The following is a 19,796-nucleotide window of genomic DNA, read 5'->3' as shown; positions in this document are numbered from 1 at the left end:
GAGGCAGAAAAATGAAGCAACTTGGAAAACATATTTCAGGATATTGTCTACGAAAATCGCCCCAACCTCACTAGAGAGGCCAATATTCAAATTCAGGAAATGCAGAGAACCTCTGCAAAATACTTCACAAGAAGACCACCCAAGACACATAGTCATCAGATTCTCGAAATGAAAGAAAAAAATGTAAAAGGCAGTTGGAAAGAAAGGGCAGGTCACCTACAAAGAGAACCTCATTGAGTCAGCAACAGATCTGTCAGTAGAAACCCTACAAGCCAAAAGAGAATGGGGGACTATATTCAGCACTCTTAAAGAAAATAATTTTCAACCAAAAATTTCACATCTGGCCAAACTAAGTTTTATAAGCAAAGGAGAAATAAGATCATTTTCAGAGAAGCAAATGCTTAGGGAATTTGGTAGCACCAAACATACCTTACAAGAAGTCCTGAAGGAATTGCTAAATATGGAAAGGAAGACCATTATTAAACACTATAAAAACACACTTAAGTACACAGGACAGTGATACTATATGCGGGCAAACGCATACAGGAACACTGGCGGAGCCTGTGTTACTATAAAGTAACCACACCAACAAGTCTACATAATAATCAGCTAACAACATGATGACAGGATCAATACTAACCTCGAATACAAATGGGCTAAATGCCCCAATTAAAAGGTACAGGGTGGCTAGTTGGATAAAGAAGCAAAACTCAAAGGTATCCTATCTTCAAGAGACTCATGTGACATAAAATGACACCCATAGGCTCAAAGTAAAGAGATGGAGAAAAATCGACGAAGCAAATGGAAAACAGAAAAAAGCAGGTGTTGCAACCCTAATTTCAGAGAAAATAGACTTTAAACTAACAAAAATCAAATAAGACAAAGGGCATTACATAATGGTAAAGGGCTCAATATGAGACCTAATAATCCCACATACATATGCACCCAACACAGGCACATCAAGATACATAAAGAAAGTTCATAGAGAGCTATGAAGAGATTTAGATAACAACACAATAACAGTGGGAGATTGTTACACTCCACTGACAGTATTAGACATATCAGCAAGACAGAAAACTAACAAAGATATTCGGAACCTTAACTCAACACTTGACAAAATGGACCTAAGAGATAGCTACAGAACTCTCCGCCTCAAAACAACAGACTATACATTCTTCTCATCTGCACATGGCACATATTCCAAAATTGACCAAAAATTGAGCATAAAACAATCATCAGCAAATACAAAAAACAAACAAACAAACAAACAAAAAACCATGAAATAACAACAACTACACCCTTGAACCACAGTACAATAAAAATAGAAATTGATGCTAAGAAAATCACTCAAAACCATATAATTAAATGGAAGTGAAACAACCTTAATTTCATTATTTACCCAATGACTTCTGGGTAAATAATGAAATTAAGCCAGAAATCAAGAAATTCTTTGAAACGAATCACAACAAAGATACAACGTATCAGAATCTCTGGGATACAAACAAAGCAGTGTTAAAAGGGAAGTTTATAGTACTAACCTCCCATATCAAAAAGTTAGAAAGATCTCAAATTAACGACCCAAAAACACATCTAGAGGAACTATAGAAACAAGAGAAAACTAACCCCAAAGACAGTAGAAGACAAGAAATAACCAAATTCAAGCTGAACTGAAGGAAATTGAGACATGAAAAACTGTACAAAAGAGTGATGAATCCAGAAGCTGTTTCCTTGAAAGAAGTAATGAGAAAGATAGACCTTTAGCTAGACTAATAAAGAGAAAAAGTGAGAAGATACAAATAAATGCAATCAGAAATGAAAAGGGGATAGAAATACAAAAATCCCTCAGAGACTATTACAAACACCCTTATGCACACAAGCTAGAAAACCTAAAGCAAATACATTCCCGAAAACATACAACTTCTGAAGATTGAACCAGGAAGAGACTGAATCCCTGAACAGACCAATAATGAGTTCCGAAACTGAGTCAGTAATAATGAGCCTAGCAAATAGCAAAAGCCCAAAACCAGATGGATTCACAACCAAATTCTACCAAATGTATAAGGAAGAGTTGGTATCATTTCTACTGAAACTCTTCTGAAAAAATAAGAAAGAGGGACTCCTTTCTAACTCATTCTATAAGACCAGCATCATCCTGATACCAAAACCTGGCATGGACACAACAAAAAATAAAAATTAAGGCCAATATACTTGATGAACATTGATGCAAAAATCCCCAATAAAATACTAGCAAACCAAATTAAGCAGCACATCAAAAAGCTAATCCACACCACAATCAAGTAGGCTTTATTTCTGGGAGGCAAGGTAGGTTTAACATATGCAAATCAATAAATGCTAGTACAGAACTGAAAACAAAAACCACATGATCACTCGAAAGATACAGAAAAGGTTTTCTGATGAAATGTAAGATCCCTTCATGTTAAAAACTGTCAAGAAACTAAGAATTGAAGAAACATACTTCAAAATAATAAGAGCCATCTCTAATAAGCCCATAGGCAACATCATACTAAATGGGCAAAAGATGGAAGCATTCTTCTTGAAACCAGAACAAGATAAGAATGTTCTCTCTCACCACTTCTATGCAACATAGCACTGGAAGTCCCAGCCAGAGCTCTCAGGCAAGAGAAAGAAATAAAGGACATTCAAGCAGGAAAAAAGGAAGTCAAACTATCCCTCTGTGCAGACAATATGATTCTATACCTAGAAATCCCCATAGTCTCTGCCCAAAGGTTCCTTGATTTGATACACCACTTAAACAAAGTTTTAGGATGTGAAATCAATGTACAAAAATCAGCTACATTTCGATACACCAACAATATCCAAGCTGAAAGCCAAATCAAAAATACAATCTCATTCACGATTGCTACAAAAAGAGTAAAATACTTAGGAATACAGCTAACCCAGGGAGTAAAAGACCTCTACAATAAGAATTACAAAACACTGCTCACAGAAATCAGAGATGACACCAACAAATAGAAAAACATTCCATGCTAGTGGATAAGAATAATCAGTATTATCAAAATGACAATACGGCTGCCCAAAGCCATTTACAGATTCAATGCTATTCCTATCAAACTAACAATGTCATTCTTCACAGAATTAAAGAAAACTATTTTGAAATTCATATGGAACCATAAAAGACTGGAATAGCAAGACAATCCTAAGCAAAAATAACAAAGTTGAAGGCATCAAATTACCCAACTTAAAACTCTACTACAAGGCAACAATAACCAAAACAGTATGGTACTGCTACAAAAACAGACACATAGACCCATGGAACAGAATAGAGATCCCAGAAATATTGCCAAATACCTACAATTATCTGATTTTTGACAAAATCTACAAAAATAAGCAATGGGGAAAGGACTCCTTATTCAATAGATGGTGCTGGGATAACTGGTTAGCCATATGCAGAATATTGAAAGTGGAACCCTCCTTACACGATATACAAAAATTAACTCAAGTTGGATTAAAGTCTTAAACCTGAAACCAAAATCTATAAAAACTCTCGAAGATAACCTAGGAAATATCATTCTAGACCTAAGTCTTGACAAAGACTTCATGGACAAAGATGCCAAAAGCAATTACAACAAAAACAAAAACGGACAAATGGGACCTAATTGAACTGAAGACCTTCTGCACAGCAAAATAAACTATCAACAGACTTAAAAGACAATCTACAGAATAAGAGAAGAAAATATTTGCAGACTATGCATCCAACACAGGTCTAATATCCAGAATCTATAAGGAATTTAAATATTTTTTTAAAGTTCAGGAGTACAAGTACAGGCTTGTTACATAGGTAAACTTGTGTTACGGGGGTTTGTTGTACAGACTATTTCATCACACATGTATTAAGCCTAGTACCCATTAGTTATTTTTCCTGATCCTCTTCCTCCGCCCACCCTCCACCTTTTAATAGGCCCTAGTATGTGTTGTTCCCCCTCTATGTGTCCATGTGTTCTCATCATTTAGCTCCCACTTATAAGTGAGAACATGCAGTATTTGGTTTTCTGTTCCTGTGTTAGTTTGCTAAGAATAATGGCCTCCAGCTCCATCCATGTCCCTGCAAAGGGCATGATCTTGTTTTTTATGGGTACGTAGTATTCCATGGTGTATATGTACCACATTTTCTTTATCCAGTCTATCACTGATGGCATTTAGGTTGATTCCACGTCTTTGCTATTGTGAATAGTATAGTGCTGCAATGAACTTACACAAGCATGTGTCTTTACAGTAGAATTATTTATATTCTTTTGTGTATATGTACAGTTATGGGATTGCTGGGTAGAATGGTATCTCTGTCTTTAGGTCTTTGAAAAATTGCCACACTTCTTTTTGACAACTTACAAGCAAAAAACAAACAACCTCATTAAAAAGTGGGCAAATGACATGAACAGACACTTTTCAAAAGAAGACATACATGTAGCTGACAAGCACATGAAAAAAACCTCAACATCACTGAACATTAGAAAAATGCAAATCAAAACCACAATGAAATACCTTCTCACACCAGTCAGAATGGTTGTTATTAAAAAGTCAAAAAATGACTGATTCTGGTATGGTTGTGGAGAAAAGGTAATGCATATGCACTGCCAGTGGGAATCTAAACTAGTTCAGCCATTGTGAAAAGCAGTTTGGCAATTTGTCCAACAACTTAAAACAGAATCACCATTTGACCCAGAAATTCATTGAATCAAATGCTGATTCTGTTTTAAGTTCTTGGACTAATTGCCAAACTGTTTTCAACAATACGCAAAGGAATATAAATCGTTCTACCATACAGACACTTGCACACCTATGTTCATCACAGCACTATTCACAATAACAATGACGTGGAATCAACCTAAATGCCCACTGACGGTATTTAGACTGGATAATGGAAATGTGGTTCATCTATACCATGGAATAGTATATAGCCATATAAAAGAATGAGATCATGTTCTTTGCAGGGACATGGACGGAGCTGGAGGCTGTTATTCTTAGCAAACGAATGCAGAAACAGAAAGCCAAATACTGCATGTTCTTACTTATAAGTGGGAGCTAAACATTGAGTACATACAGACACAAAGAAGGGAACAACAGACCTACTTGAGGGTGGAGGGTGGGAGGAGGATGAGGATCAAAAAACTACCTATTGGGTACTGTGCTTATTACCTCAGCGATGAAATCATTTGTACACCAAACCACCACAAAATGCAATTTACCTATATAACAAACCTGTACATGTACCCCTCAACTTAATTTAAAAGTTAAAAAAAAGAAGACACAAATCAATCTTGAAATGTTTTCATGATAAAATTCTATTAGGCAATAAAGTCAAGTTAATTATTTTAAAATAAAATAAATATTATGCCTTGCTGTCAGAACCCATGTTTACTGTTTTCTGTTCATTTGTTTGAGAAGTATGTTTACCATATATATTTTGGGCCTAATTCTTCCATCAAGAAGAGTGGGAACAAGTTGGCAAAAATGAAGGCCTGTGTCTTGCCCCAGACAACAGTATCAATGTATCCTTTCCAGTTTTCAACATTCCCAAAGGAGCAAGTGCCAGTCTGGTATAACCAGAAACAAATCTTCTTCAGCATTTTCCTACCTATCATGGCTCCACAAAGGGTCTTTCAAGCCCTGTGACCAAATCCTCATTATGATGCTGGAAATTCTATTACCCCACTAGAATTTTGATCATTTTGCTTAATGCTTTGTCCCTATGTAACTATTCAAATATCATTCAAGCTAGTCATTGCCAAATATACTCTAGTATAGATTAAATGAGTTATTCAGGCTTTTCTTGCAAGCTTTGATTTTATTAAATAGGGTATGAAGAACTTGAAAACACTGTGGAGAGAAGATGGAATCAGCACTGAAAGATACAAGAAGGAGAAAATGAAAGTGGAAATAGAGAGAGAAAAGCTATTTTTGTTATTTATTCACCCAAGTAGCATTTATTGCCAAGCACAGGGGACTTCTAATCTAGCCACAATTAAACTGGTGCTAACGGATGGTACTAACCACTTCTGTATATTTTATTATTTTGTTATTCGGATGTTCATTTTTAATAGATCTGCTAATTCCAGAAAAAATATTTTAGTCAAACTAAGTAAAAGTGCCATTTTAGTTTTAATATTTTCACTTGTGCTTATAAATTGAATAAGTCCTCTTATATTTCAAAAAGTAAGATACAATTAATAGGAAACTAGCATTTATATATGATCAGTGAATATACTTTCCTAAAGTTGTCTATCATTTTTTTTGTTCTTGCAGCAAACAAGACTTTGAGTCTACAGATGAGGTAAGTGCAAAAATAGTTGAAAATCGAATATAGTGTAATAAGAGATTCTGATATTTGCAATAATAATATTCTTTTAGTTAAGTACCTTTACTAGACTGAAAATGCAGGTAAGTGAAAAAATTTGTGGCCATTTTGCCTTTAAAATTATATAAACACTACATATTTATAATAACTATAAAACTACTAATCATTCACAAAAAAGTTTTATCAACTGTCACTTTGTGATTTGTCTATGCTTATTGCAATATTTATTTGAAATGTTCTATTTTTCATTTCTGTGTGTACATAGTAGGTGCATTTATTTATGGGGTACAAGACTTATTTCACTGACCACATATTCTCTGCTTTAGAAAACTGAAATCTATATGATTAATTAAATAGCAAATTTAGTTTTAATATGCTTCAAAACCTTGTATGTGCCATGCCAGTCAGCAACTTAAAGTAAAAATATGTTCAAGTATTAATCTAGTACATATGCATATTATCTTAATAATTGCTTTTAATAGAATAATCAAATAGAGAAAAACCTATTTCAATGCAATAAAAAGCACAGTTCCCTCTTTTGTGATTTTAATCGTTTTTTCCAGTGTACTGGTATACTGCATTCATTACAATTATTCAGTAATTCCTAAATTACCTTTAAGAAATACTTCCCTTCAGCTCCTCACTTAAAATTAGTTGAAGCTGTTTCAGTGTTGTGGTGGCAACATTACAATCTTTCAAAAGTCACCACAGCTCTATGTAAATTCTCAGTAAAACCTGTAACACCCTTAATTTTTATTTCCCAAAGTTTTCATTATTTCAAAAATGAACTTCTAGAATGTCATATCACCCAAAAAAACTTCCAGTTTTTAAAAATATACAATGAATAAAGTGTGTAAAGGTATTTAATAGACCATTTTGCTTTTGTTTTAATTTCATCTTTTTAAAAATAGAAATGGAACTTCTCATTGGTTTCCTAAAGGTTTTCCCTCGAATGCGTGGAATTCAGGATTATTTTTATACTGTTTGTAATATAATTGATTTTTTAAAATAAGAACTGATAAAGCTAGAAATTAAACTCATAGAAACTGTTTCTCAAAAAGTGAATTAATCTTTTAATATTCCTAAAATATGTCCCATTACACAAAAGTCTGTGGATTGCTTTTCTTAAGATTGACATGTATCTGTTCCATGGATAAGCCTTTTTTTCTTACAGTTGGAAGACATTGAATCATTGATTCCTAAAGGATTATCAGAGTTTACAAAACAGCAAATTCGCTACATTCTGCAGGTGAGATGGGGTCAAGCGTGGATGTGTGAAATCAACACTAACAAACAGCTTCCTAGGTTGCTTCCCTTGATTAAGAACAGAAAGTCCCAAATTAAAATCCTCTTTCCTAAGAGTTGATGATTCTTTTATTAGACTAGGGTTATATTTCAGTTTAGTGAGATCACCAAAAAGTATATTGAATGACTAGCATCTGGGAACACATTCTGGAAATATTATTCCCTTCTATAGAATGCCCTTATTTACCCCTCAGCACTTTAGTACAATCTGACTCTATCTCATAGTTTTTGCCTTCCTCTTCTCCATTCCACCCTCTTTCCTACCACACACACCCTATCTCATCATTGGCAAGGAGAAATGGAAAGGCCAATTCCTTACTTTTCCAGAATTGTGGAAGACTAGAGACCACTGGAACAGTAAATTCCCCATGAGGAAGGGAGAGACCACAGATCAAGACAGATAATAAGGACTGGGTGCGGTGGCTCACGCCTGTAATCCCAGCACTTTGGGAGGCTGAGGTGGGCGGATCCCTTGATGTCAGGAGTTTGAGACCAGCCTGGTCAGCATGGTAAAACCCCGTCTCTCTACTAAAAATACAAAAATAAGCTGGGCATGTTGGCGCATGCCTGTAATCCCAGCTACTTGGGAGGCTGAAGCAGGAGAATGGCTTGAATACAGGAGGTGGAGATTGCAGTGAGCTGAGATCGCACCACTGCACTGCAGCCTGGGCAACAAAGCAAGACTCCGTCTCAAAAAAAAAAAAAAAAAAAAAGATAGATGCTAAGAAAATATGACTAAAGAGAAGAGTACATGTTTTTCCAACAAATGAACCTAAAGATAATCTAGTTTTGTCTGGTGACACCAATTTCTAAGTTTGATATTTGGTCTCAGGTCTTTGTTGATCACCAAAGTATTGAACCTGGTATAATGTTTATGAAAATTAAATGAAATATTATTTTTAGTGACAAACAGTCTGTATTATAGATGGTGGTTTGAGGAACACATATGCTCCTCAAAACCTGAATCTGGGAGCCATTCTTGATATTATCTCTGGTGGTGGGATATCCATCCAACGTGCATTCCAGGTCTATTTTTTTTTGAAAACTCTTTCTGAGGATCTTTGCGTCTAAGTTCATGAGACACATTGGTTTGTAGGTTTGTAGTTTTCTTTTCTTTCTTTTTTTCGGTACTCTCTTTGGTTTTGATATCAGGGTAATACAAGTTTTATAAAATGAGTTAGGAAATGTTTCTTCCATTTCTATTTTCTAGAAGACTCTGAATATTTGTTGCTAATTCCTTTTTAACATTCGATAGAATTCTCCAGTGAAAATATCTGGGCCTGGAGATTTGGTTTAGGGGAATAAAAAAACTAAATTCAATTCCTTAATAGTTACAGGGCTCTTCAAATGATTTATTTTATATTGGGTGAGTTATGGTATCTTGTGTTTATCAAAGAAGTAGTACATTCCATCTAAGTTGTCAAATCTATGCATGTATAGTTGTTCATGTTGTTTATAGTATTTTATCCTTTTGATGGCTGTACTGCTATTCTCTATTTAATTCCTGATATTAATAATTAGTGTCTTCTGTTTTTCTTCTTTGTCAATCTTGTCAGAGGCTTATCAATTTTATTGACTTTTTCAAATAAGCAGATTTTAGTTTCATTGGTCTTCACTATTGTTTTTCTGTTTTCAGTTTCATTGATTTCTGTTTTAAAAGAATGAATTTTAATGGTCTTACCACAAAAATGATAAGTTTCTGTTCTTATCTGTATTACGCCCTATCTTTGCTTGCTTTTGGTATATTTTGCTCTTATTTGTCTAGGTGCTTGACATAGGAACTTAGGTTATTGATTTGGAACCTCTCTTGTTTTCTAATATAAGCATTTAGTGCTACAATTTCCCTTTTAGCATGGCTTTAACTTTCTTTTGATTAATGTTTGTGTGGTTTGATTATTGTCCAACCTTTTACTATCATATATATACATATATATGCGCAAAATTTTCATTTTATTTGAAGTGAGTATCTTATAGATATGGGAGTGGGATTTTTTTTCTTTATCCTCTCAGTCAATCTCTGTCTTTTATTTATTTTGTATATTTAGATAAGTTGCAATTATTGTTATGTTAGGGCTAGATCAGTCATTTTGTTTTATTTCCTGTTTGTTGTCTCTAATTTTTGTTTCCCTGTTTTCTTTGTCCTGCTTTCCCATGGATTACTTGAACATGTTTTAGAATTCCACTTTAATTTGTCTCTAGTACCCTTGCTTGTATCTCTTACTATGGCTTTTTAGTGGTTGCTCTAAGTATTACATTGTATATTATTTTAAACCATTTAAACACTTAGCCCAGTGTACTGGTGTTGATATTTCACCAGTTTCAGTGAAATGTATAAAATTTTGCTTCCTTTACATATCTTTATTATCTGCATTTATAATTGTCTTAAATATTCTCTCCACATACATTGAGAACTACATTAGACAGTGTTACTAAATTTTGCTTCAACCACTTAACATAATTTAGAAAATTCTAGAAAAGTTTCCAGGGCAAGATGGCTGAATAGGAACAGCTCGGGTCTGCAGCTCCCAGAGAGATCAATGCAGAAGACAAATGATTTCTGCATTTTGAACTAAGGTACCCAGGTCATCTCATTGGGACTGGTTAGACAGTGGGTGCAGCCCGCAGAGGGCAAGCAGAAGCAGAGTGGGGTGTCACCTCACCCGGGAAGTGCAAGGGGTTGGGGAACTCCTTTCCCTAGCCAAGGGAAGCGGTGAGGGACTGTGCCATGAGGAACTCTACACTCTGGCCCAGATACAACACATTTCCCACGGTCTTCAAAACCCATAAACCAGGAGATAACCTTGGGTGCCTACACCATCATGGCCCTGGGTTTCAAGCACAAAACTGGGTGGCCATTTGGGCAGACACTGAGCTAGCTGCAGGAGTTTTTTTTTTTTTTCATAACCTAGTGGCACCTGGAACACCAGTGAGACAGAACCCTTCACTCCCCCCGAAAGGGGGCTGAAGCCAGGGAGCCAAGTGGTCTAGCTCAGTGGATCCCACCCCCATGGAGCCCAGCATGCTAAGATCCACTGGCTTGAAATTCTTGCTGCCAGCAGAGCAGTCTGAAGGCAACCTGGGACACTCAAGCTTGGTGCGGGGGAGAGGCATCCACCATTACTAAGGCTTGAGTAGGAGGTTTTCCCCTCACAGTGTAAACAAACAAAGTTGCCAGGAAGTTCAAACTGGGTGGACCCCATCACAGCTCAGCAAAGCCTCTGTAGCCAGACTGCCTCTCTAGATTCCTCCTCTCTGGGCAGGTCATCTCTGAAAGAAAGGCAGTAGCCCCAGTCAGGGGCTTACAGATAAAAGTCCCATCTCCCTGGGACAGAGCACCTGAGGGAAGGGACAGCTGTGGGTGCAGCATCAGCATACTTAAACGTTCCTGCCTGCTGGCTCTGAAGAGAGCAGCAGATCTCCCAGCACAGTGATCTAGCTCTGCTAAGGGACGGACTGCCTCCTCAACTGGTTCTGACGCCTGGGCCCCCTGACTAGGAGATATCTCCCAGCAGGGGTCTATGGTCACCTCAAACAGGAGAGCTCCAGCTGGTATTGTGTGGGTACCCCTCTGGGATGAAGCTTCCAGAGGAAGGAACAGGCAGCAATCTTTGCTGTTCTGCAGCCTCTGCTGGTGATACCCAGGCAAACAGGGTCTGGAGTGGACCTCCAGGAAACTCCAGCAGACGTGAAGCAGAAGGGGCCTATTAGAAGGAAAACTAACAAAAATAAAGGAATAGCATGAACATCAACAGAAAGGATGTCCACACACAAACCACTTCCGAAGGTCACTGACATCAAAGGCCAAAGGTAGATAAATCCACGAAGATGAGGAAAAAACAGTGGAAAAAGGCTGAAAATTCCAAAAACCAGAATGACTCTTCTCCTCCAAAGGATCTCAACTCCTTGCCAGGAAGGTAAACAAAACTGGATGGGGAATGAGTTTGATGAATTGACAGAAGTAGGCTTCAGAAGGTGGGTAGTAACAAACTCCTCCGAGCTAAAGGAGCATGTTCTAACCCAATGCAAGGAAGCTAAGAACCTTGAAAAAAGGTTAGAGGAATTGCTAACTAGAATAACCAGTTTAGAGAAGAACATAAATGACGTGATGGAGCTGAAAAACACAGCATGAGAACTTCGTGAAGCATACACAAGTATCAATAGCCAAATTGATCAAGCAGAATAAAGGATATCCCAGATTGAAGATCAATTTATCCAAATAAAGCAAGAAGACAAGATTAGAGAAAAAACAATGAAAAAGAATGAACAAAGCCTCCAAGAAATATGGGACTATGTGAAAAGATCAAATCTACGTTTGATTGGTACACCTGAAAGTGATGGGGAGCATTGAACCAAGTTGGAAAGCACTCTTCAGGATATTATCCGGGAGAACTTCCCCAACCTAGCAAGACCAGCCAACATTCAAATTCAGGAAACACAGAGAGCACCAAAAAGATACTCCTTGAGAAGAGCAAACCCAAGACACATAATCGTTAGATTCACCAAGGTTGAAATGAAGGAAAAAATGTCAAGGGCAGCCAGAGAGAAAGGTCGGGTTACCCACAAAGGGAAGCCCATCAGACTAATAGTGGATCTTTCTGCAAAAACCCTACAAGGCAGAAGAGAGTAGGGGACAATATTCAACATTCTTAAAGAAAAGAATTTTCAACCCAGAATTTCATATCCAGCCAAACTAAACTTCACAAGCCAAGGAGAAATAAAATCCTTTACAAACAAGCAAATACTGAAAGATTTTGTCACAACCAGGCCTGCCTTACAAGAGCTCCTGGAGGAAGCACTAAATATGGAAAGGAAAAACCAGTTCCGGCCACTACCAAAATATAAAAAATTGTAAAGTCCATCGACACTATGAAGAAACTGCATCAACTAACGGGCAAAGTAACCAGCTGGCATCATAATGACAGGATCAAATTCACACATAACTATGTTAACCTTAAATGTAAAAGGGCTAAATGCCCCAGTTAAAAGGCACAGACTGGCAAACTGGATAAAGAGTGAACACCCATCAGTGTGCTGTATTCAGGAGACCATCTCACATGCAAAGACACACATAGGTTCAAAATAAAGGGATAGAGGAAGATTTACCAAGCAAATGGAAAGAAAAAAAAAAAGCAGGGGTTGCAATCCTAGTCTGTGATAAAACAGACTTTAAACCAATTAAGATTTAAAAAAGACAGAGAAGGGCATTACATAATGGTAAAGGGATTGATGCAACAAGAAGAGCTACCTATCCTAAATATATATGCACCCAATACAGGAACACCCAGATTCATAAAGTAAGTTCTTAGAGACCTACAAAGAGACTTAGACTCCCATACAATAATAGTTGGAGACTTTAACAGCCTACTGTTAATATTAGACAGATCAATGTGACATAAAATTCAAAAGGATATTCAGGACTTGAACTCTGCCCTAGGCCAAGTAGACCTAATAGACATCTACAGAATTCTCCACCCCAAATCAACAGAATGTACATTATTCTCAGCACTACATCACACTTATTCTAAAATCTACCACACAATTGGAAGTAAAACACTTCTCAGCAAATATAAAGCAACAAAAATCATAAGAAACAGTCTCTCTGACCACAGTGCAATCAAATTAGAACTCGGGATTAATAAACTCACTCAAAACCGCACAACTACATGGATACTGAACTATCTACTCCTGAATGACTACTGGGTAAATAACGAAATCAAGGTAGAAATAAACAAGTTCTTTGAAATCAATGAGAACAAAGACACAACATACCAGAATCTCTGAGACACAGCTAAAGCAGTGTTTAGAGGGAAATTTATAGCACTAAATGCCCACAGGAGAAAGTGGAAAAGATCTAAAATCAACATCCTAACATCACAATTAAAAGAACTAGAGAAGCAAGAGCAAACAAATTCAAAACCTAGCAGAAGACAAGAAATAACTAAAATCAGAACAGAACTGAGAGAGATACAGACAGGAAATACTCTTCAAAAAAATCAATGACTCCAGGAGCTGGCTTTTTTGAAAATATTAACAAAATAGACCACTAGCCAGACTAATAAAGAAGAAAAGAGAGAAAAATAGACACAATAAAAAATCATAAAGGTGATATCACCACTGATCCCACAGAAATACAAACTACCATCAGAGAATACTATAAACACATCTAAGCAAATAGACCAGAAAAACTAGAAGAAATGGAAAAATTCCTAGAAACATACACCCTCCCAAGGCTAAACCAGGAAGAAGTTGAATCCCTGAATAGACCAATAACAAGTTCTGAAATTGAGGCAGTAATTAATAGCCTACCAACCAAAACAAACAAACAAACAAACAAAAAAACACAAAAACAAACAAACAAACAAAAAACAAAGAAAGAAAAAACAAAAAGCCCAGGACCAGACAGATTCACAGCCAAATTCTACCAGAGGGACAAAGAGGAGCTGGTAACATTCCTTCTGAAACTATTCCAAACAATAGTAAAAGAGAGACTCCTCCCTAACTCATTTTATGAGGCCAGCATCATCCTGATACCAAAACCTGGTAGAGACAGAACAAAAAAAGGAAATTTCAGGCCAATATCCCTGATGAACATCAATGCAAATATCCTCAATAAAATACAGGCACACTGAATTCAGCAGCATATCAAAAAGCTTATCCACCAAGATCAAGTCAGCTTCATCACCAGAATGCAAGGCTGATTCAACATATGCAAATCAATAAACATAATCCATTACATAAACAGAACCAATGACAAAAACCACATGATTATCTCAATAGAGGCAGAAAAGGCCTTTGATAAAATTCAACACCCCTTCATGCTAAAAACTCTCAATAAACTAGGTATTGATGGAACATATCTCAAAATAATAAGAACCATTTACGACAAACCCACAGCCAATATCATACTGAATGGGCAAAAGCTGGAAGCATTCTCTTTGAAAACTGGCACAAGACAGGGATGCCCTCTTTCACTACTCCTATTCAACACAGTATTGGAAGTTCTGGCCAGGACAACCAGGCAAGTGAAAGAAATAAAGGGTATTCAAATAGCAAGAGAGGAAGTCAAATTGCCTCTGTTTGCAGCTGACATGATTGTATATTTAGAAAACCCCATTGTCTCAACCCAAAATCTCCTTAAGGTGATAAGCAACTTCAGCAAAGTCTCAAGATACAAAATCAATGTGCAAAAATCACAGACATTCCTATACACTAATAATAGACAAACAGAGAGCCAAATCATGAGTGAACTCACATTCACAATTGCTACAAAGAGAATAAAATACCTAGGAATACAACTTATAAGGGATGTGAAGGACCTCTTCCAGGAGAGCTACAAACCACTGCTCAAGGAAATAAGAGAGGACACAAACAAATGGAAAAACATTCCATTCTTATGGATAGGAAGAATCAATATCTTGAAAATGGTCATATTAGTTAAAGTAATTTATAGATTCAGTGTTAACCCTATCAAGCTACCACTGAGTTTCTTCACAGAATTAGAAAAAATACTTTAAATTACATATGGAACCAAAAAAAAGAGCCCATATATCCAAGAAAATCCTAAGCAAAAAGAACAAAGCTTGGAGGCATCATGCTACCTGACTTCAAACTATACTACAAGGTTACAGTAACTAAAACAGCATAGTACCAGTACCAAAACAGAGAGATAGACCAATGGAACAGAACAGAGGCCTCAGAAATAATGCCACACATTTACAACCATTGGATCTTTGACAAACTGGACAAAAACAAGCAATGGGAAAAGGATTCCCTATTTAATAAATAATGCTGGGAAAACTGGCTAGCCATATGCTGAAAACTGAAACTGGACCCCTTCCTTACATCTTATACAAAAATTAACTCAAAATGGATTAAAGACTTATATGTAAGACCTAAAACCATAAAACTCTAGAAGAAAACCTAGGCAATACCATTCAGGACATAGGCATGGGAAAGACTTCATGACTAAAACACCAAAAACAATGGCAACAAAAACAAAAATTGACAAATGGGATCTAATTGAACTAAAGAGCTTCTGCACAGCAAAAGAAACTATCATCAGAGTCAACAGGCACCCTACAGAATGGGAGAAAATTTTTGCAATCTATTCATCTGACAAAGGACTAATACTGAGAATCTACAAATAACTTAAACAAATTTACAAGACAAAAACAACCCCATCAAAAAGTGGCCAAATGATATGAACAGACATTTCTCAAAATAAGACATTAATGCAGCCAACAAATATAGGAAAAAATGCTCATCATCATTGGTCATTGGAGCAATGCAAATCGGAACCACAATGAGATACCATCTCATGTCAGTTAGAATGGCGATCATCAAATAGTCAGGAAAAAACAAATGCTTGAGAGCATGTGGAGAAATAGGAACATTTTTAGACTGTTGGTTGGAGTGTAAGTTAGTTTAACCAGTGTGGCGCTTCCTCAAGGATCTAGAACTAAAAATACCATTTGACTCAGCAATCCCATTACTGGGTATATACCCAAAGATTATAAATCATTCTACTATAAAGACACATGCACATGTATGTTTATTGCAGCACTATTCACAATAGCAAAGACTTGGAACCAACCCAAATTGCCCATCAATGACAGACTACATAAAGAAAATGTGGGACATATGTACCATGGAATACTATGCAGCCATAAAAAAGGATGAGTTCATGTCCTTTGCAGGGACATGGATGAGGCTGGAAACCATCATTTGCAGCAAACTGACACAGAAACAGAAAACCAAACACCTCATGTTCTCACTCATAAGTGGGAGTTGAACAGTGAGAACACATGGGAACATCACACACCAGGGCCTGTCATGGGGTGAGGGGTTAGGGGAGGGATAGCATTAGAAGAAACACCTAATGTAGACGACAGTTTGATGGGTGCAGTAAACCACCATAGCACATGCATACCTATGTAAGAAACCTGCACATTCTGCACATGTATCCCAGAACTTAAAGTATAATAAAAAAAGAAAACTCTAGAAAAGAAGGAAAACCTATTGTATTTACCATATTTTTGCTTGCCATGCTATATCTTCCTTCTTAATGTTCCAAATTCTTTCTTTTATCCTTTTCTTTTCTTTAGACAACTTCTTTTAGCTATTCTTTAAGGGTAGGTCTGCTAGTGACAAATTATTTTCATTTTCCCTCATCCGAAAATGTGATTTTCCCTCCATTCCTAAAGGATAATTTCACTGCATATAGAATTTACAGTTGACAATTATTTTCTTTCAGTACTTAAAAAATAATATGCTAGTTCCTTCTGGGCTTCATGATTTGTAATGAGAAATCTGTTGTCATTTGAATTGTTATTCCCAATAATTAATGTTTTTCTTGCTGCTTTGAAAATTTTTAGTCTGTCTTTAGTTTAAAGAAGTTTGACTCTGATTTGCCTGGTAATGGATTTCTTTGGGTTTATCCTGTTTGGGATATGCTCAGCTTCTTGAATATGTATGTTACCAGGTTTTACTAATTTGGAAAACTTCTCAGTCATAATTTTTTAAACATTTTTTCAGCTCCATCCTCTTTCTCCTTTCCTTCCAGAACTCTGAACATGAAAACTAGATATGTGGTATACACCCACAGGCCCTTAGGCTCTGTTTAATTTTTTCTAATCTATTTGTTTCTGATATTCAGATTATATACTTTATTTTATTCTATCTTTAAGTTCACTAATTCTTTCCTGTGTTCTCTCTATTCTGCTTTTTAGCCTACCTCTTGAGAGTTTTGTTGTTTTGGTTTGGTTTTTGTTTCTTTGTCTTGTTATTGTCCTTTTCAGTTCTAAAATTTCCATTTAGGTATTCTTTATGTCTTCTATTTATTTGCTGAGACTTATTTTGTTGTTGGGACAATGTATTTTTACAGTCTCTTTGCAACTTCTTGTTGAAGTATTTATGATGATTGTTTTACACACTTTATCAGATAATTCTAACATTTCTATTATCTTGATGTTGTCATCAATTAAGTGTTTTTTCTTATTGAGTTATTTGTTGTTCTTGGAATTATGAGTGATTTTCAATTGACCCTGAACATGCCTGATCTTGTTTGATCTCAGAAGCTAAGCAGGATTGAGCCTGGCTAGTACTTGGATAGGAGACCTGGCCATTTTTATGTTGTGGTTCTCTGAGTCTTATTCAAATATTCAAATATCAGTGAAAGTGTGTGCACTACCTATTGTTGCCAGCTGGTGGTGGAAGTGGAGGTTCCCTCACTCAGCTTCTCTTGATGCAATAGGGTGAAAGTCCAAGCTCCCTTCACAGTCTCAACTGACATCACAGTGCATGGAATTTCATTTTTGGCCAGTAGGAATGAAAGCACCATCTCTTCACTCTGCCTTTTCTGACACCATCCCAGTGAATGGTGTTGTGTACCTCCCTAGAGCCTGACAAGGGGGCAGTCTAAGCTCTCTTCTTTGCCGTCGATTGTCTGTGTGGAAGTAGAGTTGCAGTTTCTTCTGTGGTGTTTGGCTAAGATAGAGTGGTTACTATCTAAAAGCTTTCTGTCCTGCTAGGCTGACCCTTTCATGGTCCTTTGGCTAGAGAGAGAATTCTCTTTTCAGGACTTTTGTTGTCCATTGATGTAACTAGATTACCAGCTTCCCCAACACTGATCTAATATATGAAGCAAAAAGAAAATCCAGGAACTCACTGCTGTGTCATTTCTCAGGTCCCAAGATTCCTAACCAATCATTTCTCTTGTCACCAATTTGAGTCTTTTTATATTTATTTTATATATAATGTCCAAGGTTTTTAGTTGTACTTAACAGGAAGGCTAGGGAAAAGTATTTTTTTTCTTTCTTTTTTTTATGAAGCAACAAAAGCAGAGATTTATCGAAAACGAAAGCACACTCCACAGGGTGGGAGTGGGCTGAGCAATTGGCTGAAGAGCGCAGTTACAGAATTTTATGTGATTTAAATGCCCTCTAGAGGTTTCCCACTGGTAACTTGGTGTACACTCTATGTAAATGAAGTACTGGTCCGTTATCAGTCGGATTGGTTGCAGAAAGTGACCAATCAGAGGCTAAAGTTACAAAGTTATGCCTTAAACAATGTCTGATTGGTTGTGGAAAGTATTTCTACTCCATCTTCCCAGAAGCTGAAGTTGTCTGTTTTTTAAACAATTTTTCTTTAATGAAATAAGAATAATCTAGTAAAAGAGTGTCCTCTCTCTTTAAAATTTGAGATAAGCCAGGTGCAGTGGCTCACATCTGTAATCCCAGCACTTTAGGAGGCCAAGGCTGGTGGATCACTTGAGGTCAGTAGTTTCCAGAGACCAGCCTGGCCAACACAGTGAAACCCGTTCTCTACTCAAAATACAAAAATTCACCGAGTGTTTTGGTGTGTACCTGTAGACCCAGCTACTTGGGAAGCTGAGGTGGAAGAATTACTTGAACTCAAGGGGCAGAGATTGCAGTCGACTGAGATCATGCCACTACACTCCAGCCTAGGTGACAGAGTGAGACTCTGGTTAAAAAAAAAAAAAAAAAAAAAAAAAAAAATTGAGATAGCTCTATGCTTTAAAGTTAAACTTAATTATAATTATATTCTTCTCACCTCAGGCAAAATTCAAGCAGTTGGCAATACACTTAGGGAGATTCATTTTATTATTTGATGATTGACTGTCTCATCTCTTCTAATCTTTTAAATAAAGAATAATGTAAAAATTAAATTCTGTTGCTAGGATTCTACTTTGTGACAAAGATGATACTTTATCATGGAAAAAATAATAAATATTTGTTATAAATACATTGCTATCTTCAGGAATATTATTTGGATTACTTACACACACTATAGACAAAATGCATTGTATCACTATTCTAATTTGCCATATCAAAGTAAAATTATTAATAAGTTTGCTAGTAGGAACAAAAAAAAGATAACTTTCACTTATATTGCCTATTTTCAAATGTTAATAAAACTAAACCATGAATCCTTTCTTCCTGCAGATGAGGGGTATGTCTGATAAGTCACTCCGACTAGTGCTGTCCACATTTAGCAACATACGGGAGGAGCTTGGACATCTTCAAAATGACTTGACAGTAAGATTTATTTTGATTTTTTCCAAAGCCTTTCTAGTTCCTAGCTTCCTAATACAGAAATAAAGATGTCCAGTATACATTTTTTAAAATTTAATATAGCA

The 19,796-nt window shown here is 36.4% G+C and overlaps 1 protein-coding gene across 3 annotated transcripts in view; it reads left to right on the top strand.

Annotated features, from left to right (window-relative positions):
• POF1B (POF1B actin binding protein) overlaps positions 1-19,796 on the top strand; it is a 108,979-nt gene that overhangs the window by 56,365 nt on the left and 32,818 nt on the right. For all 3 annotated transcript variants that reach the window (XM_021932870.2, XM_031660622.1, XM_031660621.1), the window contains exons 8-10: positions 6,283-6,310; positions 7,509-7,583; positions 19,603-19,695. In XM_021932870.2, the coding sequence (XP_021788562.2) occupies positions 6,283-6,310; positions 7,509-7,583; positions 19,603-19,695 (196 nt within the window). The remainder of the gene's footprint in view (positions 1-6,282; positions 6,311-7,508; positions 7,584-19,602; positions 19,696-19,796) is intronic.

Source organism: Papio anubis, chromosome X, assembly GCF_008728515.1.
Source record: "Papio anubis isolate 15944 chromosome X, Panubis1.0, whole genome shotgun sequence".
NCBI classification, from domain to species: domain Eukaryota; kingdom Metazoa; phylum Chordata; class Mammalia; order Primates; family Cercopithecidae; genus Papio; species Papio anubis.
The sequence above is the reverse complement of the archived record's forward strand: the minus strand, read 5'-3'. Positions and strand labels throughout refer to the sequence as shown.